We start from the raw sequence: 25,929 nt of genomic DNA on the forward strand, positions 1-25,929 counted from the left end.
AAATTTGATGCAGAAAAGGATTTAATATAGGTTATTAGGTGCTTACATCACTAGAAGAATGAAAAAGTGACGGGACGTTACGTGAATGCAATTAGTCAAGAGTCAGAAAGAAACACAATAGAAACTCAGACACGGGCCTGAAGATTCAAGTGTACAGATGCATTAATTCCCTAATAAAAATCCTTAGAATAAAAAGCAGCACCAGCAGAAAACCCTTGTGTAAGTGTGGGGAACAGTATCCTAGTTCCTGCCCAACCAGTTTGGCTCAGTGGTTGAGCATCGACCTATAAACCAGGTTTGATTCCTGGTCAGGGCACATGTCTAGATTGTGGGCTTAATCCCCAGACTGGGGAGTACAGGAGTCAGCCAATTGATGTTTCTCTCTCATCATTGAGGTTTCTCTCTCTCTCTCTCTCTCTCTCTCTCTCTCTCTCTCTCTCTCTCTCTCTCTTTCTCTCTCTCTCCCTCTCCCTCTCCCTCTCCCTCTCCCTCTCCCTCTCCCTTCCTTTCTGAAATCAATAAAAATTAAAAAGAATCTTAGTCCCTAAGAATAGAGAGTAAGGATGAAACTGAGAAGAGGACTCAGTTATTGAAATTAGGGTTCCAGGATCAGAACCCTCAAGCAGAGCAGGCTCAGCCTGATTTTTAATGGCCACTCGATCGCCAGTGCCAAGCTGTGTGCCTAGACATAGGATGTGCTAAAAACAACAGCAACAACAGAGATGTGTTGTAAAAACGAATAAATTAAACCCACAGATAAATTGTCAAAATTTGCTCGTTGACTTGCCGCAGAGCAGACAGTTGAGGTCTGCTTGTCCTCCCTGCCCTCCACGCGCGGGACAATGAGTGGGGCAGGTCCGCAGGGTCCAGATGACGCTCCCATTGAGACAGAGCACAGCTGGTGAGATCTGACCATGGCATTTCCGTAAAAGCAACTTCAGTCACAGGAGATGCAGATGCCCCATTTAACTCATATAACTCACAGTAAGTCAAGAGCCAGGCCAATTTTTAAATTTCTTCAGTTACTAGTTCCCTGTTTCAAAAGCCTACCCAAGTTTTTGAGAAATTTTACTTTCATTTAATTTGAAAACATGTGGCATTCTGCTTTTAAAATAACAATTTCCACATTTAAATATTTGAAAAGCTTCCTCAACCTGTTCAACCTATTCAGTAGGCATGTTAATGATTTTCAAGGGTTCATGCCAATTATTTCACTAAACCTCAGACACAAACATAAAATCCTCTCAAATTCTGTTAATAATGTAGGAAGCCAGAGTTTAGAAAAATAAGTTGAACTCAGATGTCACTCAGAATTTGACCTTATATGGAAACATAGTTGATGTTTCCTAATTTTTCTTCCAAATCCTTTCCAAGAACCATTGTAAGTAGAATAGTGCGCCAGACCCCTCTTCAGGGACAGAAATGCAAATGGGCTCTCCCTGCATGGCTGAAATAGACATAAAGCACATCCCAGGCATTTCTCCTATTGAAGTAGAGCTTCCTGTACTAACCCTCACCAAAGAACCTCTCGGAACTGGTACCTCAGAAGGGTTGCAGGAACTTGGTGGGAGAACTGGTAGAGGCCTTTGTTCTAGTTTTGATTAACTAGTGAAACTTCCTGGCTCAGGTATCACAGAGCTGAGCTCTGCCTTCCCTTCCAACCCCCGCCCAGTGCCATCTGGCTGCTCCTGGCAGGTGACCCCTCCCTCCTCGAACCCCAACAGCCCCTCCTTTCTCTCCCCAGCAGTTGGCTCTTAGCTCATCTGCCTTCTCCAGACACCTGTGGATGGCACATTCTGCTTACATTGAGGCCTCCCACCATCCTCTACATCCTACACAGAGTGAAGGAAGACTTAGCAAGTCTCTGTTCATGACATTGTGGTCAATGACATAAGTAATGACAATAACTACTTCATTATGGGGGATGACTTTCTGTTGGGGAAGCACTAGGGGAAAATTTGTTAAATCTGCTAAGTTAATCATTGAACAGTCATTCATGCCCAGATGGGCAAGCTTCAGCCTGAGACATGAAACCATTTTCTTATGTGTTGTTCCATTCTGTTTGTCTTTTTATTTCATACGTACAGAAAATAAAAAGTAATTTTTCAAGTTGTACCCTGGAATCAAGTTAATGTAATGCACCTATTAACTGTTAAGATACTTAGTATTTTTTTAATTTATCTTTATTGTTGAGTATTACAGATGTCCCCCATTCAATTGGTGATTGAATAAATGAGTAAGTCAATTAGATTGGACACAAGCCATACTTTTTCAGATTCAACATAACTTTCAAAAGTTGCCTCACTGGTTTTTGCTTAAATTGTTTGGAATAAGTCATCTAGATATAGTTTTCCACGCTTTCTTATCCAAAATAAAAATCACACTCATGTTTCTGTATTTGGTAATCCTGTGATTTGAATCCTTAATAGTTGTGTTTTACTTAGGTGTGGCTATACTACACAGGTGACCCTTGCACTTGGGGAAGGGGGTGGGAATGAATCTGTTGCTGGTGCAGTTCACTGAGACATGAAGCCTAGCTCTCCAGGAGTCTGAAATGGAGAGGTGAGGCTCCAGGTGTGAGGAGAGGACTGGCTGCGAAGCATCAGTCACAAAGTCTGCTTGGCCTCCTGGGACTGGAAGGGGTGAAGTGTCTTAAGACATGCTAAGGGAAATAAGAGAAGTTTTGTCTGTCTTAGGGCCCAAGCATTACAGTGTCCCTTGAAGGCAATGTGGAACAGTAACCACTGTCAGAGAGAAACAGAGCTGGGCACTAGTTAAAGGCAGTGAAACAAATTTAATTCTTTTTTTGTTTGTTTGTTTTAATAAACCTTTATTGTTCATATTATTACAAAAGTTCCTCGTTTTTTTCCCCTTCCACCAGGTTCTTACCCCACCCTCTGCCCTTTCCCCACCCCCCATTGTCCTCATCCATAGGTGCACAGTTTATGTTCAGTCTCTTCCCACACCCTCCATTCCCCTTTTCCCCGATAATCGTCGTTCCACTCCCCTTCCATACCTCTGATTCTATTGCATTCACCAGTTAAAATTGTTCATCAGATTTTTTAATTCCCTTGATTTTTAGATTCATTTGTTGATAGTTACATATTTGTTGTTCATAATTTTTATCTTTATTTTCTTCCCCTTCCTAAATAACCTCCTTCAGCAATTCATATAATTCTGGTTTGGGGGTGATGAACTCCTTTAGCATTTTTTTATTAGTGAAGCTCTTTATCTGGCCTTCGATTCTGAGTGATAGCTTTGCTGGGTAGAGTATTTTTGGCTGTAGGTTCTTGCTATTCATCACATTAAATATTTCTTGCCATTCCCATCTGGCCTGCATGGTTTCTGTTGAGAAATCAGCTGACAATCATATGGGTGCTCCTTTATAGGTAACTACCTGCTTTTCTCTTGCTGCTTTTAATATTCTCTCTTTGTCTTTTGCTCTTGGAATTTTAATTATGATGTGTCTTGGTGTGGTCCTCTTTGGATTTCTTTTGTTTGGAGTTCTGTGCGCTTCCTGGACTTGTAAGTCTAATTCTTTCACCAGGTAAGGGAAGTTTTCTGTCACTATTTCTTTCAGTATGTTTTCGGTATCTTGCTCTCTCTCTTCTTCTGGGACCCCCATAATTCTGATGTTGGTTCGCTTGAAGTTGTCCCAGAGGTTTCTTACATTATCTTCAACTTTCTGGATTCTCTTGTCTTCTTGCTTCTGAAGAGGAGTGTCTTCTGGCTCTTTATGTTCCAAGTCTTTGACTTGATTCTTGCAATCTTCCATTCTGATTTTAGGACTCTGTATAATATATATTTTTTTTTTATTTCAGAGAATGTATTCTTTATTTCTAGTTGATCCCTTATTATTTCTAGTTGATCCCTTTTCATATCCTCATAAGTCTCATTTATTTTATCAGCCTTTTCTAGGAAATTCTTGAAAAACCTTATAAGCTTGGTTTTGGACTCTATATCCAGTCGCTTTTTGTCATCCATTTCTTTCATTTGTGATCTGTTTCCTTGTTTCGGCATTTTCGCAGCTTCCCTGAGTTGGTAGCTTTAAAAGTCTCTGTGCTCAGCTTGGATGGGGTGGAGTTTCAGGGTGGAGCCTACAGCCTAGGCTTCCATCAGCCCCGCCCTATGAGGCTCCTGAGATTCAGTGTTCCTCAGTGTCCTCTGTACTCGCTGCAAACACCTCTGAGAGAAAGGTGCCCTCGAGTTTCTCCCGCTACCAAACAGTCTAGGCCACATGTGTCAAACACAAGGCCCGCGGGCCAAATCCGTCCCGCCAGGCCTTGCAATGTGGCCCACACCGCGCTGTCATCACTGCACTCCGCTGCGTTTCCATCAAATGACAGTTTATGACTGTTCAGTAAACCATTCGGCCCGGGATTTAGGCTGGATTTTAGATTCTGGCCCCTTCTCTGATTAAGTTCAACACCCCTAGTCTAGGCTCTCCCCCAATGAGCCTGGAACTGGGGTTCAGTTCAGTTGGAAGTGGGTTTGGAAGTGGGGTTCAGAGCAGTCTGGAGCTTTTGTCTCCTTCCCGCTAGGGCAATCCAGCGGCACAGTCAATAGTCCATTCTCTGCACACATGTGTGCGCCTTCGGGACTGCCTTTCGCAGCTCCCCTGAGGTTTCACCTTACAGCCCAGGCTCCCTCCATATGAGCCTGGGTCCCCTGAGTCTGGCCTAGAACTGGGGTTCAGTGCAGTCGGAACTGGGGCTCAGCACAGTCCGGAGCTTTTGTCTCCTTCCCACTAGGCAACACCAGCCAGGCACTCAGCCTTCCCTCCTCTTTGGCTCTGACCTCTCAGTGCGCGCCACGTGTCTCCGTACCTTAGGCTTTCACAGCTCCTCTGCTTTTCCTTATTTTCTCTTTCCTTCTCGTTGTAGAATTTCCAGTCAGTTGACTTTCCTGTAGTTCTGGGTAATGTCCATTTTGTATTTTAGTTGTATTTTATTGAAATTGTTGTGTGAGGCTGCAATTAGGTGTTTACCTATGCCGCCATCTTGGTTTCTCCTCAGGTAGTCGACTTCCAAATTTAATTCTTAACTGTTGCAGCAGAGGAAATACTGAGCTCAATACCATGGACAAAAAGGCAAGAGGCCTTTTAAACACTGGTGTGTGCTACAGGGAAAGTACTAAAGGGTATTAGGGATGTAATTAGGCCGTCTGTGTCTTTAACTGGCTCCTATGGACGGTAGGTGTCTTCTCTCCCAGAGACTAAGAGACAGAGGCTCTGTCTCTTCCTTGGTGATTCCATGTCAAAGGAATGGCTTCCAGGTCCTTGATAAAGCACTCCTAGGTTGTGAACATGCATACACATCTCAAGGAGGCAGAGACAGAGAAAGGCTTTACTATTGTATGTTTTCTAAAGTAAATGCTTTAAGAAAAGGGTGCTGGGACCTATGCTGGGTGTTGACTGGAACAAACAGGAAGTGCTTTTGGCAGCATTGAGCTTTCCATGCAGGGCTTTTCATTGGGTAAAATCACCATCTGAGGATGCAGCCTCGAGCTGCTAAGAAGTATGCTAGTGTTTGCTCAAGTCTCTTAGTGTGGGGTTGGACAAAATCACGTGTGTTTAAATTTAGTTCTTATTGGCCTGAGTTTAAGTCCTAATCAAGAGGAGGGCTCAGCCCAGCTGGTGTGGCTCAGAGGTTGAATGTCAACCTATGAACCAGGAGGTCACAATTCTGGTCAAGGGCACATGCCTGGGTTTTGGGCTTAATCCCCAGTGGGACACACAGGAGGCAGCTGATCAATGGTTCTCTCTCATCATAGATGTTTCTATCGCTCTCCCCCTCTCCCTTCCTCTCTGAAATCAATAAAAATACATTTTTAAAATAATAATAATAAAGTTCTTTCCTTGGAGTCTTATGCAAACGATGACCCATGGACCAAATCCATCCTTCAGCCTGTTTTGTAAATAAGGTTTTATTGGTACACAGTCATGCTCATTCATCTGTGCAATATCTATAGCTGCTGTGGCAGAATTGAGTAATTTCCATAGAGGCTGTGGCTACCTAGCCCTTTAGAAAAAATGTTTGTAAATTCCTGCTCTAAATATTCACAAACTATTTTATTCCATTATAAATATATTTATTGTCTATTTGAAACATTGAAGACATATAGAATCTATATTGATACCTTTGGATTCAATTGCATCCCCTAAAAATTTTAATTTGAGGAGGTCAACTGTTGTTTTATACCCAGTGAAGCTTCAAAGAAAGAGACCAAGTGTACCCTGGTTCTCTCTCTAAAAAGACGAAAAAGAGGGAGGGAGAGAGAGAGAGAGAGAGAGAGAGAGAGAGAGAGAGAGAGAGAAAGAGACCAACCAACCAAATGCCTACCACTGGTAGCCAGGTTTCCTCATAGACCGGAGACTCTGTCTCACATAACTAAAGACCTTCATCACATACCATGAAGGGAGATGCAAATACTTGCAATGAAGCTACTGTACTTTTTTTAAAAAAAACACATTTTATTGATTTTTTTACAAAGAGGATGGGAGAGAGATAGAGAGTTAGAAACATCGATTAGAGAGAAACATCGATCAGCTGCCTCCTGCACACCCCCTACTGGAGATGTGCCCACAACCATGGTACATGCCCCTGACCAAAATAGAACCTGGGACCTTTCAGTCCACAGGCTGACGCTCTATCCATTGAGCCAAACCAGTTTTGGCGAAGCTACTGCACTTTAATTATGAAGAAATGTATGGATAAATGCCTATTTTGAAAATGAAAATCACTATAATAACACCTTTACTTTTTTCTTTGCAAAATATAACCTTTCCTCTTTTTCATCCTCATTCATAAAATCTATTTTGACTTGTCCTCTATAAAGAAATCAAGTTTTATTATCCCAAGAAGGCCTTTAGTTTGTGATATTATTTCTGTGACCTGAGGTGAAGAAATGACAACTTCTAAAAGCATTAAGCTCACAGCCAAATTAGTATATTTCTAGCTTCTCATAATTTCCCTTTCCCTGAGTTTTGACATCTGAAAAGTAAGCTCATCATCTCATACCCATTAAGATGGCTATTATAAAAACAACAAATCAAAAACAAAGCAACCCAGAAAATAACAAACATTGGGCAAGGATGTGGAGAAATCAAAGCCCATGCACACTCTTAATAGGAATGTAAAATGATGTAGCCACTATGGAAAACAGTATGACACGTGCTCAAAAAATTAAAAATTACAATATTATCTAGCAATCCCACTTGGTATATATCAAAAAGAACTGAAGTAGAATCTTGAAGAGATATTTGTGTGCCCATGTTTGTAACAACATTATTCACAATAGCCAAGAGGTGGGAGCAACCCAAGTGTTCATCAATAGATAAAGAAAATGTGCTCTATCCATACAATGGCATGTTACTCAGCCTTAAAAAGGAGGGAAATCCTGCCACATGCTACAACATTGATAAACTTTAATGACCTTATGCTAAATGAAATCAGCCAATCACAAAAAAAAAAAGATAAATGCTATAAAACCCCACTTATATGAGATACCCAGAATAATCACATTCATGGACAAAAAGTATAATGGTGTCTGCCATGGGCTGGGGGAGAGAGGGATGGGGAGTCATTTAATCGGTATAGAGTTTCAGTTTTACAACATGAAAAAGTTTGGATCAGTTTCACAGCAATGTGAACATGCTTTACACTACTGAGCTGTACACTTAGAAATAGTTAAGATTGTAAATTTTATGCTCTGTATATTTCACCACAATTTTTAAAAATACTAAGCTTATTTTTAAATAAGCTGACAGTTTCAACACAACAGGTGACAGAGTCCAGCTGGTTTCCATTTAGTCTCTGTGTTCCTGGTTGTACAGCAAATACTTTATCTAGTAAGCAGTTAGGTGACAGGATGTTTAAATAAGGGAATGAAATTGATTCATCTATTTTCATTGCTCATTCCTGTAGTATCATGTGGGTATAACCTTGGGTAAGATGTTCTATAAGCCTGCTTATGAGGCCAGCACAGTTCCTTTTATGGGTTTGCCAGGAATAAAGAAAACGGGTTGATGGCTTCATTGCCTTTGAACACTGTTGAGACCCGCTGATTCCCATCAGTCCCATGGCCATCACACACTTCATCCCCTCACTCCCTCAAATCATGATGGCACCAAGAATTAGAATTTGCATTCCAAACTGCTGCCTTGGCCCCATCAACCCATAACTAGGAGCCAACTTCTGAAATTGAGAAACTGCTGGGCAATATCTTGGACTAAAGTTCCATTCACAGTGTCATAAGGAATTAGTCAAAAGCAAATGAAAGAAATTAAATTCTATTTTGATTTGTGAATTAGGGATCTTAACGTTTGTCAGCTCCCACTATTGCATGCTTCAGTGACTTCAAAAGAAGTGCAAAAAATACCCATCAGAAGCAAAACGCAGAAGTTGCAGTCACAAAGGATGAACGGAGCTGCTGAGAATTCACCAAAGGGAGCAGTGTGCTGCTTGTCACGTCTTGCTGCCTTGTCATAACTGGGAGGACTGATGGCATTCTGTAAGAACAAGCAGTGCCTCCAGGAAAGCTTTGAGTAGCACTGTGCTTCTAGATCTTTTTTCTTTATTCAGATGTTATGTGATTCCTTCTTTCTTCTTCACAGTGGTAATGTTTCTCAGTTTTTCCAGTTGCTGTCAGGGTAAATGTTTGATTCACAGGCCTGCTATTCAGATATTCTGGTTTGTTTTTCAGGGATAGTATTTAGGTACTAAAGCTTGATTTCCCCCCCCCCAATACAGATTAATAATAATTAATTTCTCCTTTTTGAGGATAATGGATATTTGACTATTGTTTTTCATCAATAGCTGGCGAATGCCTGGGTGAAGTACAGCCAAACCCAGTGCATCTCTAGGTGAAGCATCTTCTCACACAGGAGGAGATGTTTGAAACACAAATGAACAAAAATTTCTTTGATGTGTAGAATAGCAAGGGATATTCCAAAAAGTACTTGGATTTTTTCTTAGATTTGGAAAACTTTAACATTTAATTACATGCAGTGATTATGGGTTTTTGTTTTTTAATCTTAACCCAAGGATATTTTTCCATTGCCTTTTTTTTTTTTTTTAAGAAAGAGTGGAAGGGAGGAAAAGAAGGAAGGGGGAGAGAGAGAGATGTGAGAGAGGCACATCAATTGGTTGCCCTCATATGCTCCCCAGTGGGGCTGGGATTGAACCTGCAACCCAAATACATATCCTTGACTTGGAATTGAACCCGAGGCCCTTCTGTACATGGGTGGATTCTCTAGCCACTTAGCCACACTGGCTAGGGTTATGCATTCCTTCTTCATGAGCATTGCTGTTCTGCATTGGTGTAAGTCTTGATATAGATCTATATTTCAAGGATAGGCATAAAAACACATAGGGAATCTTGTACATTTGTTTCCTGTGTAGTTCTCCCTGCCTGAAATGACTGATGAGAAGTAACTGAGCAGTTCTTCACTTTCCTAAATATGACCATTACTTACTGTAGACAGGCATACCTCAGAGATAATGCAGGTTCAGCCCTAGATCCCCCATAATAAAGCTAGTATCGCAATACAGTGAATCATAATCTTTTTGCTGAGGGAGGGTCTTGCCTTCAGTTTGTAAAAAAAAAAGAAGAAAAAAGCAACATCTGTGAAGTGCAATAAAACAAGGTATGCATGTAATTGAGATTAAACCTTTGTGAATATTCTCTGGCCAGTTTAACTTTTTCCGAAAGTGGAACATGATCATAATAACAACTGCACGTTCTCAATCAAGGAAAATTATATAACTGCTACTCATAATAGAATGATTTAAGAAACCATTATTTATAAGCTATAAAATTATGCCCAGCAAATAGCAAAAATTATATCTTTAGTTCTTCTATGTATACACTATTGTCTATCTATATAAGATTATTTATTTATTTATTTATAGATAGGCTGGACAAATATGAGACATAATCCTAGCTTCCAAAGGCATAGATGGGTGGTATAGATATTTAAGCATTCACAATCTGGAGCCACACAGCTTGAATTCGATTTCAACTGTGCACCTTGGGAAAGCTACTTGACATCCTCTTTATCTGCAAGATGGACAGAATAGTACCGACTTGTAGAGTTGTTTTGAGATTTAACATAAAATACTATATGGAAAATACCGTGAGTAGCTCCTAACACATAGTTTGTGTTACCATGGCAACAGAAGGTTGCTATCAAATCTTCACTAGGAATGTCCCTTTTAGACAACTTATTTGTCTTAGTGGACATAATTCCACATAGTTGTGATTTTTTAACTTTTCTTCAAATACTAACTGATTTTAGTTCTGATTAATAAAACCCTTGGTCTATGCTACTGTCTTTCTCTGTCTTATACAAGGTCAGAAAGTAAGATTTTAAAGCATAAATACCTTAGCACTGCCTTCTAAAGATTTCATTGCAGTGAGTTGATCTGACCATGAGTAGAAAAACAAGCAGTGAAGCAGCAAGCCATTTCTATTAACTTGGCACCTCAAAAACACTTTGAACAAGAGCCCTATTATCTTTTGGGTAACAGGTGGTAGCTGGGGTATTAAGCTGTTCTGGGCAGGATTTCAGATTCCCATTCTTTGTTGCTTTAGGCAGTACACTTTTATCATAGAGCAATCAATAATAATTAGGTGTCTGGAATGAAATACAGTGCAGCATTATGCTTCCCACATCTGGAAGGAGAAACTCACTTAACTAGCCCTAAATCAATGACTTTTCTCTTTATTACTAGGGGGTGTGTTAGGCAGCCGAGAACAGGATAGAAATGTGATTGTGGCTCAGTGCACAATCATAAAACAATTAGCTATTATGACACACTCTTACAGGTAATAGAAGCAAGCCCCAGAGCGTTAAACCTTTATTTCCCACATAAACACTTAGACCACATTGTACTCTATGTCACTGTAGGGCCATCTGTTTCACGTTTAACGGAAAAGCCTTTTGTATGAGGTGATATATCGGCGAAAAGACAAAATGAAGGCTATAATCAGGGCTTAACGTAGACTGCTTTTCAGATCTTGGTTTTATTAAATCATGTTATACTACATTCCCATAAGAGGTGGGTGGCAGTAAATGAAGGAGTTATTTCTTTTGTGGCATAGATCTCAGTAGAGAAAAGTAATACCTAAATGCTATTAGAATTTGATTTGAAGTTTCCTGTGCAGATTGGGGTGGGAGATAAAGAAAATGGAATTTGCAACTTATAACTTTCCTTAGGGCACTCGCAAAAGTGGGAAGTCTGATCCTTGCAAAACTACTTCCCATAAGTTGCTTCTTCCTTATCCCTTCAATAATAGGCTCCAAGAACAGTCATCCTATTTTCAAAATTCAGAATGATTACTTCTGCAAAATTACTCACCTCTAAAACTTGCTACCAACATTCACCACCCGTCCCCCAATCACCTTCACACAAAAATAAATAAATAAATAAATAAATAAATAAATAAATAAATAAATAAATAAAAACTCTCCAGATCTCAGTCTTGTTATCTAGAGACTTGCAAGTGTTAGGAGCAGACCTCTACACTCTGGTCTGACCTATTTGAACAAAAGACCAGGAAAAGACTTGTGGCTTCTACTGCCTTATAATCACCCATTCTTTCATTAACAGAAGTTAGTCTGTTGGCCAACTGAGTAATTTCATTATATGGTGGCTGAGTTTTTTATTCTCCTTTGGAGACTATTGCAGTACAAAGGGAAGCAGGGTTAGTAAGAATGTCTTCTTAATGTTTTTATTTTGGAAAATAGAACGCATTGAGAAAATGCATCTAGCATCAACATACAGTTTAACAAATGGTTATGTAGTAACACTAGGTGACCACTGCCCAAATCAAAAAAAGAAAATATGGACAGCACTGCTTAATGTGCCTTTCTAATTGCAATTCCTTCCCACCAAAGGTAGCACTAACCTGATTTTTAGTGTAACCTTATCCTTTCTTTTCTTTGCAGTTTTAAAGTTTAGAGATATGTATCTATAAACCACATATTTAGTTTTGCCAATACTTAAACATTACATAGGTAGAGTCAGTATATGTGCTCTTTTCTGTTGTTCTGTTCACTCAACATTACTTGTAAGATTCATTCATTTACTTTTTATTTTGAAAATTTTCAAACATAAATGAAGTTGAAAGAACTGTATAATGATCATATTCTATAATTGTATAGTTATATGACCATCACCTAACAGTTACTTGATTTGGCTATATTTCTTTTTTTCTTCTGAAATGTTTTAAAATAAATTACTGAATTCTCTAATTATGCATCTCTTAAAAAAAAAAAAAAGTCCTCTATAACTACAAGACCATTACAATATGTAGCAAAACTGGTAATAATTTCCTAGTATTTTCTTATACCCAGTCCAAATTCTTATTTTTCCAGCTGACCCAAAATGCTTTTACAGTTTTAACCAAGATCCATTTACAAATCCATAGAGAATGTACTTTTAACAGCATAACTTACAACTTAAAATGAATCTGTGATCCTCCCTTCTTCCCATCACTTAGTCAGTGGCCAAAGCTCCTGTGGGACGTGGCTGTGGGCACGTCTCCCACAGTACCGAGAACAAATCGCCCCTCCTGGCTAATGACCCAGTCCCACTCCCATGCTCCATGACTCCAGAGGAATTACACTGTCTGAATTACTGTCAGAAGGAAATACCTAATATCAATTATGTCCAACCCAAATTGCTATTTGGGGCAGATAGTATGTGGTACTGAGTTGCTCAAGGATAAACAAGTCTAGTCTTTATTTATCTGGAGAATTCATGGGGGCAGCCCATCAGGAGGCTCACTGGAATGCAGATCTCCTACCAGCTGAAGTTCCCATCAGGAGGACAGTAGATACAGGTCTGGTCACTTTGTTCCATCAGGTCAGTCATGCCTTGCTCAGTGATATTGCAAGAATTTGGGCTTTCTGTTGTTTGATACAGACCTTTCCTAGAAAACTCTTTTTTTTTAAAGTATTATTTTTTTATTCTTTTTTTTAAATAAATCTTTATTGTTCATATTATTACAAAAGTTCCTCATTTTTCCCCCCTCCACCAGGTTCCCACCCTACCCTCTGCCCTTTCCCCACTCCCACTGTCCTCATCCATAGATACAAAATTTATGTTCAGTCTCTTCCTGCACCCCCCTCTCCTCTTTTCCCTGAGAATTGTCAGTCCACTCCCTTTCCATACCTCTGATTCTGTTATATTCAACAGTTAACATTGTTCATCAGGTTTTTTAATTTCCTTGGTTTTTAAATAGTTACATATTTGTTGTTCATAATTTTTATCTTTATTTTCTTCCTCTTCCTAAAACACCCCCTTCAGCAATTTATATAATTCTGGTTTGGTGCTGATGAACTCCTTTAGCTTTTTTTTATTTGTGAAGCTCTTTATCTGGCCTTCGATTCTGAGTGATAGCTTTGCTGGGTAGAGTATTTTTGGCTGTAGGTTCTTGCTATTCATCACATTGAATATTTCTTGCCATTCCCATCTGGCCTGCATGGTTTCTGTTGAGAAATCAGTTGACAATCGTATGGGTGCTCCTTTATAGTTAACTACCTGCTTTTCTCTTGCTGCTTTTAATATTCTCTCTTTGTCTTTTGCTCTTGGAATCTTAATTATGATGTGCCTTGGTGTGGTCCTCTTTGGATTTCTTTTGTTTGGAGTTCTGTGCACTTCCTGGACTTTTACGTCTAATTCTTTCAGCAGGTGAGGGAAGTTTTCTGTCACTATTTCTTTCAGTATGTTTTCGGTATCTTGCTCTCTCTCTTCTTCTGGGACCCCCATAATTCTGATGTTGGTTCGCTTGAAGTTGTCCCAGAGGTTTCTTACATTATCTTCAACTTTCTGGATTCTCTTGTCTTCTTGCTTCTGAAGAGGAGTGTCTTCTGGCTCTTTATGTTCCAAGTCTTTGACTTGATTCTTGCAATCTTCCATTCTGATTTTAGGACTCTGTATAATATTTTTTTTTTATTTCAGAGAATGTATTCTTTATTTCTAGTTGATCCCTTATTATTTCTAGTTGCTCCTTTTTCATATCCTCATAGGTCTCATTTATTTTATCAGCCTTTTCTAGGAAATTCTTGAAAAACCTTATAAGCGTGGTTTTGAACTCTATATCCAGTCGCTTTTTGTCCTCCATTTCTTTCGTTTGTGATCTGTTTCCTTGTTTCGGCATTTTCGCAGCTTCCCTGAGTTGGTAGCTTTAAAAGTCTCTGTGCTCAGCTTGGATGGGGTGGAGTTTCAGGGTGGAGCCTACAGCCTAGGCTTCCATCAGCCCCGCCCTATGAGGTTCCTGAGTCTCAGTATTCCTCAGTGTCCTTTGGTACTCGATGCAAGCACCTCTGAGAGAAAGGTGCCCTAGAGTTTCGCCTGCTACCAGACAGTCTAGACTCTCCCCCAACGAGCCCACAACTGGGATTCTGTGCAGTTGGAAGTGGAGTTAAGAGCAGTCCAGAGCTTATGTCTCCTTCCCGCTAGGGCAATCCAGCGGCTCAATCAACAGTCTGTCTTCTGCACAAAATGTATGCAATTTGGGGGCTCTGCCTTTCGCCGCTTCCTGAGCTTCCGCCTTACAGCCCAGATTCCCTCTGTATGAGCCTGGGGCCTGAGGGTCTCGCCCAGAACTGAGGTTCAGTGCTGTCAGAACTGGGGCTCAGCACAGTCTGGAGCTTTTGTCTCCTTCCCGCTAGGGCAACCTAGCAGCACAGGCAACAGTCAGTCCTCTGCACGCAATGTGCGCAACTCCAGGGCTCTGCCTTTCGCCGCTCCCCTGAGCTTCTGCCTTACAGCCCAGATTCACTCTGTATGTGTCTGGGTCCCCAGGGTCTTGTTCAGAACTGGGGTTCTGTGCTGTTGGAACTGGGGTTCAACACAGTCCAGAGCTTTTATCTCCTTCCTGCTAGGGAACGCCAGCCAGGCACTCAGCCACCCCTCCTCTCCAGCTCTGTCCTCTCCACACATCCAACATGTCTCCGTACCTTAGGTTTTTACAGCTCCTCTGATTTTCCTTCTTGTTTTCTCTTTCCTTCTTGTTGTAGAATTTCCAGTCAGACAACTTTCCTGTAGTTCTGGATAATGGTCACTTTATATTTTAGTTGTATTTTTTGAAATTGTTGTGTGAGGCTGCAGTTAGGTGGTTACCTATGCCGCCATCTTGGTTTCTCCTCCTGGAAAACTCTTGACAGAAGAGCTTGGCCCCTCCATGCCCCAGCTGAGTTAGACAGATGGACTTCCCTGGTTCCCTTGCTTCCTACAACCTAGTATTTAGATCAGCATTTCCCGGACATTCTCCTCAGAGTGGAAATTCATGTCATTCCATGGAAGAGTCATATTGTCAGATGAATTTGGGAGGAACACTGGGTTAAACTGAGTCAAGTGGGTTTCTTAACTGTAGGTGTTTTTGTGCTAATGACCACTGTGATTCTCCATGGTCTGTTGTGTTTCCCCAAATTATTGTCCTCAAAACCCTTTCTTGGAACATCTCTGAGGGTTACTATTCTGCACAACAGACTTTAGAAAGTGCTGTTCTAAATGACTTAGAAGTAATTACAAACAACAGAAAACCTCATCTCCTACCTCATGGGCCACGGAGAGTTTATTCACCTAGCTAGGCGTCATCACATAGAACAATGCTGGTGCAATATCAGAGACAAGGAACTTGGTCCATGTCTCCTCCCACTTACATATTCACTGGCATTCATGCTGTAACAACAGGGCATCAGGATCTCTGATTATTGTTATTTGATGAGGACATGTAAGCTTTAGATTCTTTTAGATTGAATTTCCACATAATTTGGCATTTTAAAGGGGAAAAATTCTAAATTGGTCAGTGTCTCTGATTTTGAGCATCACGTGGCCTTAATGGAAAAAATTTTTAGTTCATTTTGAATTAATCCTATATAATAAAGAGATAATATGCAAATTGACCCTCATGCCTTCACAAGATGGCTGCCTCTGACCAGGCTGGCAGGGGGGTTAGTGAGGGATGACCAAATGACTGAACAAGCAGGCTGTGTGGAGCGACCAGGCCAGCAGGGGTTTGGAGAGCAGTTGAGGGTGACTAGGCTGGGGGGGGGGGGGGGGGGGGGATGTGTGTGTGACTGAGTTGGCAGGGGGGTCAGTGTGGGGGGGTTAGGCTGGCAGGGGAGGCAATGAGGGGTGACTAGGCCTGTGGGGGTGGGCAATTGGGGGCAACCAGGCCAGAAGAGGGGGACAGTAACAGGTGACCAGGCTGGCAGGGGGGCAGTTAGGAGCACCAGGCCAGCAGGGGGCAACCTGGCCAACAGCAGGGGGGGCAGTTAAGGATGATTAGGCCAGCATGCAGAGGCAGTGAGGGGCAATCAGGCCAACAGGAGGAAGCAGTTGGGGGTGACCAGGCAGGCAAGCAGATGAGCAATTAGGAGCCAGCAGTCCAGGATTGTGAGAAGAATGTCTGACTACCAGTTTAGGCCTGATTCATTCACCAGGGGAGGAGGGGTATGTGTCCCTCAGCCTAGCCTATTCCCTCTCCAATCTGGGATCCCAGTGAGATTGGGCCTAAATAGGCAGTCAGACATCCCTCTCACAGTCAAGGACTGTTGGCTCCCAACCGCTCGCCTGCCTTCCTGCCTGATTGCCTCGAACAGCTTCTGCCTGCCAGCCTGATCACCCCCTAACCACTCCCCTACCAGCCTGATCGATACCTAACTGCTCCCCTGCTGCCCTGATTGCCCCCAACTGCCCTCCTCTGCAGGTCCCCCCAAACTTCCCTCCCTTTCAGGCCTGTTCACCCCTAACTGCCCTCCTCTGCCAGCCTGGTTGTCTCCAACTACCCTCTCCTGCAGGCCTGATTGCCCCAACTGCCCTCTCCTGCCAGCCATTTTGTGGCAGTCATCTCTGACCCCCAGCATATTACCCTTTTATTAGATAGGATATAAAAGCCTAAGTTATGACCAAATGACCAAAACAACTGGTTGACCAGTCACTATGATGCACAATGACCACAAGGGGGCAGGTGCTCAATGCAGTAGCTGCCCCCTGGTGGTCAGTGGGCAACCACAGCCCACCACCCATGGCTCTTCCCCTGAAGCACTGGTCAGGGGGGCCATCAGGCCAACCTCCCACAACCCCTCCCCCATTCCAGCTGGTCCCCTACCCATAGCCCCTAATTGGGTGCTCTGGGCCTCTTCATTATAGCCATCTTCATAACAATGTGGTATTGTGGGGAGCTGGAGGGGATAGGTATTAACTTTCTTAGAGCCACACACTTACTGCTGTGTGGCTCTGAGAAAGTTAATTTTTCTGAGTCTCAGGTACTTCATCTGTAAAATGGGGAGATAATACTTCACAGGATTGTGGTAAGTATTGTAGAGTGCATTAAATTACGTGACATTCCACCCTTCTCAAAGGGTTCTGAACTAGTAAATGTACAAAGCCAAAGAATAAATAAGCCATCTCTTCCAAGAATGTCAATCAAACAGAAATTTGTGGTAGTGGGTGGGGAATATTTTCTTGTTTACATAAGAGCAGATACATTATGTGAGGTCTACCTTAGTTCTTAAGGGAAAACTCAATGCGTTAAAGAAATGGCATGCTTGGGACAGGCAGCTTCAGTCATATCACTGGTGCCCCTGGTGCATCACTCCTTTGCCATCAGGAGTCTTTCCATTAAAAAGGTGAGGAGCACTGGTACATGAGAGAGACTAGCAAAGTCAGTACCAGATGGCAGAGTCTCATTTAACTCCCATCCTTATCTTATGAAGACATGTTTGTCTTGATGCTTCCTCTTAGGCTAACACTGAGCTTTCCATCATCCCTCCAATCCTGATTCTTACCCTGGGTCTCCTACCTTAGTAATGGACACCACCATCCATTCAGCTATGCAAGTCAGGAACCAAAGGAGTTGTCCTTGACCCCTCTCTCTTTCCTTCACATCCCACATCTAATCCTTCACTTTAAGTCATGACAACAATGCCACCTTCAGATGTCCTAAATGCATCCTTTGGCTCCATCTCCATCACCAGCATCTTAGCCTAAGCTGCCATCATCTCCTGCCTAGTGGACCTAATCACCTACCACCTGGCTACTTCCAACCCATTTTCCTCACTAAAGCAGATATGATCTTTCAGATACTCAGCTATTATCATTTATTTCCACTGCTCTTCGAATAACATTGTCCATGAGGCCCTGCATGCCTCAGTGCCTCTGCTCCTCTTAAACTATATCCACCTGGTGCTGGGGGCTGCAGTTACATCACTTGATCTCCTTTTGTCCTTGGCACCATGATTTCTCCATCAAGAACCATTGATCAGCCTTCTAGGTCTGGAGTGTTTCCCCGAAGCCCATGCCTGATGGTCATTTGCTGAGACAGTGTATCTTCCTCTTCCAAACTCAGCTCAGAGGTCTCTTCCTCAGAAAAACTGTTTCTAATGTTCCAGCTTATTTATCATAAATTCTGGTAGAGCCATGACCCTTCTTTTAAAGGGGCCTTTTCTCAGCTTGTAATCACATATTAAGTAACATCATTTGATAACTGTAAATTCTGTGAGGGTAGGGACTGTCCCTTTGGTCACCATCACCTCCTAGCAGAGTGGCTTTCCTCACCGGCAGCAGGTCCTGTTGCTGAGTGAGTGTGGTGAGGCAGCTGAGGTCCTGACAGCCCAGTGTGTGGCCCGAGGCCGTCTGTGTTCTACGGATGCTTGCAGCCTCGGAACTCCATGCCCAGGGCCTGCCCCTCTTGCTGCAGGTACTCTGCTTAGCACTGTGGGTCCAGTCCATCCACTTTATTCTGTGGTTTTAAAAAGCCCCCTGGAAATCTCATTCTGTTTAAGAGAAATCTGTTCAATATATGTGGTTCAGAACAGGGTGGCAAAGCATGTCTTTGTGTCACCCACCCACAAGGCCTGGTAAACGAACTTCTTGCTTAACACCTTCTCCACCTTCCCAACCACCCCACCCCCCATCTTCCCTTGCTCTTTTCCCACTGTCCCACAGCATGTCTCCTTAGAGCAGGCAGGACTTTCTAACCTAGGTGGATGCAGTTCTCTTTCCCTCCTCTGGTTTTCTCTTCTACATAAAGAACATCTTTCTGCTCTCCGGACATGCCATTGGGTATGTGTCCTAAAACTCCTCCATCATCCCCAAATCAACACTGTTCCAGGGTCCCTACACCCCACCACTGATGCTTGTCCTCCCGTACAACCCTCCTGCCCTCACCTCTGTGGGTATATATCTATATGTATCTGTTTTATGATTATGTTCTCAGTAAATTGTATATGAGTGTAGCCTAACCTTACTTTTTTTTTCCGTTTTTTACCCTTGATTTATTGTAAGTTAATAGAAAGAGTTAGAACATAACTTTTTAAAAATAGTAAATCCCAAAATATATCCTCAGTGATTTTCAGTTTTGATATGGCTGAGAATAGCCCAGAGAGCTTTCTGTTACAATACGCATGTCCAGGTCCCACCGGAGCCTTTCACATCAGAGTGGCTGGGGCTGAGTGCATCCCAGACCAGCAGAGTGGCCTAAGGTCTCAGTCAGTGTGTACCTGAGGTAGAATCGCAGTCACTGTTCCCTTGCTGAGACAGTGTATCTTCCCCTGTTTTTATTGGTGTTATTTGCACTAAATTATACTAGGGGGGTGTGTGTGTGTGTGTGTGTGTGTGTGTGTGTGTGTAAGAGGGAAGGAGAGAGAGAGAGAGAGAGAGAGAGAGAGAGAGAGAGAGAGAGAGAGAGAGAGAGAGAGAGAGAGAGAGAGAGAGAGAGAGACTATTCTATATCTGAATTTGTCTAAATAAAATAGTTCCCTTATTTATAACTGGCTTTTCCCCCCTCAATAACTGTGTATTGAAATGATGTGGATATTCTCAAACTGACAAAAGCAACCCAAATCACCTGTCTTCCCTGCACTGAGTATTCACCCAGAAACCACAGCGTCAGCTGCTGCAATAACTTTCTTACGGGCTGCTCACTGCCCTGCCCACCTTGGGCCCCAGGCCTGCCTTTTGTGCTGCCCCTCATGGCTCTACTTCTGTGCTCTTTCTACTTGAATTGCCCTCCATTATGCCCACTGATTGGAGAAGAAACCTCCCTTACCACCCCCCCAGCTCCCACCTGCTGGAGCTTTTGGCTCAGGTGAGTGGTGGGTCCCAGTGAGGAGGGCTGTGCATATGGTGATTGAACAGTTCATTCCTCACTCAGGTGCTCCAACATGGAGGGTAGAGAGGACAGCAGTGCTGGGCTGTCCCCTGGAGGGGCCCTGCCGCCCCTATCTTTCCATCCAAAGAGCTCACTAGGAGATAATTTCGTACTATTTTTGTAATAGCTAGGGAACAAAAAATCCTCAGTGAGGCCTGGTCTACATGAGCTAGATCTTTAAGAAAGAAATCCCAGCTATGAAAAAATACCACACTTAGGAAACGCGTCTAGAGGCAGAGGTTAAACTGAGATCAGAGGTAGTGCTTCTGTTTTGAATCCTGGTTCCTCTTCTCAGTGACCTGGTGACTGACAGATTGTTGAGCTTCTCTCTGCAACAGTTTCCTCAACCACACATCAGAATTTAAATAAAATGAAATAGACATGCCTACCTCACAGGTAATTTGAAGATTGTTTTTAAAATGAAATGAAATGTCTGATTACAGTGCTGATCATATTATAGTATCATTATAATGTCAGCTGAGATCATTACCTTTTTATTAGTAAAGAAGAATTTACAGAAGCTTTCCCATACATTACATTTCAATATATTGAAGTATGATTCCTCTGAAAACCATTTTTGTTGCCTATTCACAACCGCTTCTCTGTTTGTGTTTTGTTGCAGCCCTGGAAAGGAAAATATCAATGAGGCAAAGCAGAGAGGAGCTGATAAAACGAGGAGTCCTGAAGGAAATTTATGACAAAGGTAAGGGGACTGGTCCACCCTCCGTGGCCTGGAACCTGGGTACATGTTTCTTAGAGTTGGATACAGTTTTCTGCATCACTTTATCAGGGTTGGAACCAGTAAAACTCCAGACAGTCTTGGAGAGAAAAGAGAAGGTAGCAGACGGTGATAAAGCTGTCAGCATTATATGGGGGGTGGGGACACAGCTCCCTTGTTCTCAGCATTGGCATCAAACCACAGGATGCTAAGAAAAACGACATGGCTCCAGGAGTGATGTGGGTACGGCTTGTGAGCCTGCTGGTGTTCCAATACACACAGCTGGCGTGAATTTAATTGCTTAAGCTCTCAGACCCTGGGGTTCCCAAGACGAGTGTCAGAAATCCACAGCATCTAGAATTTCCCTTACAGATTTTTATGGACAGTCCACTTTCCCATAACAGGGGAAATCAAAGTGAGTAAAATTATAAAGTATAGTTGTACCTATGTGATATTTCAAAAGCCAATAGTTACAGCGATTCCGATGTTCTGTGAATGTTTACCAATGAATACTGCGTGTCTTTGGCTTATTGGATTACTGCCTTTGAATCAAATGCGTGGAGTGGTTCACACAGGGTAGTAAGTATTCTTCACTCCTTTTTTCCTGAGAGTTTTGCCATTTTGAGTTGCACTCTCTCTTCTCTCCCAGAGCCACACATCACTTAATGCTTTAAGTGAAATAACAGACTGCTGATTCCAATCTTGTAATTGTCTGTTTCACATCTTCTTGCTCGGGGCTGGTGCTGTTTGCGGGGCGGATTATTAGAGCACAGTAATGGTCTGCTCTAAAGATCCATCTTGATAACAAGGGTGATCCTGTAGTTCTGACAGCGCAGTCCTCTGCCTGCTGTTGTAGGTCTCCTGCAGGCCTTGCTTGTGTTCCTGTTCAAAGGGGTGGGTGTGTTTCCACCTGCGGAGCCTCTCTCTGGCTCCATCTCTTTTCAGTGAGTCGGTCCCTATTCCCCTGGTGCATTTCACTCACCTGTTCCTGTTATGGGGCTTCCTGGTGGTGCTGCTCGAGTATTTTCTCTTGGCACAACGTGCTGCCGAGAAATGGGACAAGCTGCAGGAAGAGGCACCACTCTCGCCCTGCTGAGTGGCAGGGGTCTGGAGGCAGGATATGAAGTAGTTTCAAATGATTTTCTATAACCCTCAGAGCCTCCTGGGGCCAAGGAATCCCTATGGTGAGCCAGTTTATCCTGCTTCTGAGGAAGGCCACACCCAAGCACAGCTTCTCTGATTGAGTAAGCTTTCCAGGGAAAGAGAATCCATAATTTTGTCACTTTTCTCTGATGTCTTGCTTTCTGTACAAAACCCCAAAGCCTTTCTCATACCAACCTTAAGTCTTCATGCTTCATTCCAAACTCCTTTCTTCATGTTCACACCCTAGGAGAGATGGGAGGTGCCTAACTACTGGTATGATCCTATATAATAAAACCCTAATATGCAAATTGACCAAATGGCTAAATGACCAGCTATGGTTAAATGGTTGCTATGATGTGCACTGACCACCAGGGGGCAGACACTCAATGCAGTAGCTGTGCCCTGGTAGTCTGTGTGCTACCACACAGGGAGCACTGCTCAGCCAGAAACTGGGCTTATGGCTGGAGAGCACCGCTGCAGCAGCAGGAGCCTCTCCCACCTCCACTGCAGGCGGGTGATAAGGAGCAAGGGGTCCCGTACTGCAAGAGCCCCAGACTGTGAGAGTCCTGGACTGCAAGAGGGATGTCTGACTGCAGGTTTAGACCCAATTCCCCTGGGAATCGGGCCTAAGCTAGCAGGCAGACATCCACCAAGCGGTCCTGAACTGTGAGAGGGTGCAGGCTGGGCTGAGTGACACCCACACACACACACACACACACACACACACACTGTATGAATTTTGTGCACTGGGCCTCATTTTATACATATAAAAGCCAAAGCGACCATCCGACCGTTCAACCAACCGTTCACCCAGTAGCTATAGCATGCAATGACCACCAGGGGGCAGATGTTCCCGCCATTAGAGGAGAGAGCCAAATTCCTCACGAATCAGCTGTGAGTTAGGTTGCTGCTAGGGCACTGTTGGCCTCAAATCTGGTTCACCTGCACTCCAGACACAGAGAGGAGGGAGGAGGGAGCTGGTGGGCATCCAGGTCCTGAGGGCTGGGCCTACAGGAGGGGTCCCACAGTCTAAGACCCCTCAGGGGATGTCAGGGAGCTGGTTTCAGCCTGATCCCCGCAGGCCAGGCTGAGGGACCCCACCGGTGCACTGGGCCTTTAGTATTACATAATAAGCATCCATGTGTGCAAATAAGTTGCTGGCACAACTAAAGTCCATTCAGATTCGCTTAAATGATCTTTTCCCCTTCCTTTGTTCTTCCTGCAACCCTTGTATTTCTTACCGTAAAACGCCAGGAATATTCTAAAGTAGATAATACGCTTTACGCTAGCATTTATTGTTTTCATCATGTGTAACATCTAGGCCAAGGTAAGCATTACCGTAGTAACATCCTGACTTAGTAATCAAAGAAGTCAGACTCTATGGAGAGAGGAACATAAGGCCTGGGTACGGGGGCCCTGCTCATGATTGTGTTATAGTGTACATGCAAGAACTGAATGGGAAGGAAAGGAACAGGCTGGCCCCCACTGTCACCACACTTCCTGTTTTATTTGTGTATCTGCTCTTTCTGCCTGGTTGTCCTCAGTAGCATGCAAACTCCAGGGGAATGTGGACCTCACCAGCTTACTGCCAGACCCCTGAGCCTCAATGCTTGAGCTAGATAAAATATTACTATGTGGGTAATGGGGAGAAGAGAAGGTGGAAGGGAATAAAATTAGAAGTCAGTTGCGCATAGTACATGTAGAAGTTTGTTGCTATAGGTTTTTGCTATTGGCTAAAGAGTTTTCTAATAAAATCATCTGTTTTGTGTTACTATGGATATTAATCACGCTACCTTATGTGACATTATATAAGCAGTTATGAACATGGGCCCTGGAATCAAATTGCTTGGATTCTATTCCAGTTTCACTACTGACCAGCTGTGAAACTAGTCAAGTTGCTTAACTTCTCTGTGCTTTTATTTCTTTATCTGAAAGTGTGGATATATTTTGAAATGAGGATTACATGAGATAATACATGTATTAATCTGCTCAGATGCCATAACAAAACACCACACTCTGGGTGGCTTACACACAGGAATTTATTTCCTCACAGTCAGACCAGAGGCTGGATGTCTAAGACCAAGTGCCAGCAGGGTCGGTTTCTGGTGAGGCTCCTCTCCTTGGCTTGCAGGTGTGTCCTTCTCACTAGTTCCTCACCTGGCCTTTTCTCTGTGCAAACACATTCCTGAGATCTCCTTCTCTTCTTAGATGGGCATCCGACCTGTTGGATTTGGACCCACCCTTAGAACTTCATTTAACCCTAATTACCTCCGTACAGGCCCTTTCTTCACCTACAGTCACATTGGAGTTTGGCTCCAAAATATAATTCTTGTGCCCTAGCCAGTTTGGCTCAGTGGATAAAGCATCGGCCTGCAGACTGAAGGGTCCTGGGTTCAATTCCAGTCAAGGGCACATGCTCGGGTTGTGGGCTTGATCCCCAGTGGGGCGCTTGCAGGAGACAGCTGATCAATGATTCCCTCTCATCATTGATGTTTCTATCTCTTTCTCTTTCTCCCTTCCTCTGTGAAATAAATAAAAATTTAAAAAAATATATGATTCTTGGGAGTGTTATCTACCGTAGCACAGGAATTCCTCACTTAATACAAAAGGTCAGAAGTGGGGGGCATAAGCTACTCAGTGGCTTCTATTTTTTAATTGCTTTATACATAAAATCCCATAACTTTAGGTTAAAATTTGAAAACCAGAGAAAATCATTTTATCTTTAGATGTACTACCATTTAAGAATATGACCATCTTTGAACACTGTAATAAAAAAATTTTTAATTATGTTAGTCATGATGTGTATGGGAAAATAAAATTATAAATTGTTTTTCTCCCATTTTCTAAATTTTTCAGAATACTTATATAGCAGTGGGGTGAGGTTCAAACATTAAATATAAAAATGTTAAATCAATGCTGGAACATAATCTATAATTATATGGATATTTTATTTTTAACTGTTAATCCCCCAATCTCATGGCCTATTTGTTTGTGAACTAAAACTCAAGGATTCCCCTATGCCCTTGGGACATTCATTGGTTCATTCAGCAAATTGGTGTCAAGCTATAGTAATAACCAATAGAGTGAAATCCTTACCTTCACAGAGTTCACATGCTACTATAGGGAATAATTAAACAAGTATGTGATATATTGTCAAGGAGTGATAAAGACTGTAAGAAAATAAAGCAGCAGGCTAAAGAGACAGACTGAGAGGGAGAATGATGATTTTAGGTAAACTAGTGACCGGTGCATAAAATTTGTGCATGCTGGAGGGGTGTCCCTCAGCTGGGCTTGTACCCTTTCCAATCTGGGACCCCTTGGGAGATGTCTGACTGGTGGTCTAGGCCCAATCTCACAGTCCGACATCCCTCTCGCAATCCAGGATTGCTGACTCCTAACTGCTCGCCTGCCTGCCTGCCTGATCACTCCTAACCACTCTGCCTGCCAACCTGCTCAACCCCAACTGCCTCCCCTGCCAGCCTGCTCACCCCAACTGTCCTCCCCAACCTCCTTCCCCCCATCCCGCTGACCCGTTTGCCCCAACTGGACCCCCCTATCAATCTGGTCACTCCCAACTTTCCCCCCACCAGCCTGATAACCCCTAACTGCCCTCCCCTCCTGACCTGATCCCCTCTAACCACCTCTGCCTCGGCCCCGCCACCATGGCTTTGCCCAGAAGGATGTCCAGAAGGTCTCCCAGTCTAATTAGCATATTACCCTTTTATCAGTATAGATGCACTAATGAAGGACTTCTGGAGGAGGTGATATTTGGACAGAAACCTAAATGAAAGATCAGTAGCTGAAACAGTAGCATTGGTTCTACTGCTACTTCAAAACAAATTTTAACCTAATTCATGAGCTCTTAACTTCTTTAACTCAGTGTTTCTTTAAAATTAAAACCA

At 42.9% G+C, this 25,929-nt stretch overlaps 1 protein-coding gene across 7 annotated transcripts in view; it reads left to right on the forward strand.

Moving 5' to 3' along the window:
* Positions 1-25,929, forward strand: part of PHACTR1 (phosphatase and actin regulator 1) — a 532,833-nt gene that overhangs the window by 409,945 nt on the left and 96,959 nt on the right. For all 7 annotated transcript variants that reach the window (XM_036447917.2, XM_036447915.2, XM_036447916.2 and 4 more), the window contains one exon: positions 20,789-20,869. In XM_036447917.2, coding sequence (XP_036303810.1) covers positions 20,789-20,869 — 81 coding nt within the window. The remainder of the gene's footprint in view (positions 1-20,788; positions 20,870-25,929) is intronic.

Source organism: Pipistrellus kuhlii, unplaced genomic scaffold (assembly GCF_014108245.1).
Source record: "Pipistrellus kuhlii isolate mPipKuh1 unplaced genomic scaffold, mPipKuh1.p scaffold_m20_p_2, whole genome shotgun sequence".
Lineage (NCBI taxonomy): Eukaryota > Metazoa > Chordata > Mammalia > Chiroptera > Vespertilionidae > Pipistrellus > Pipistrellus kuhlii.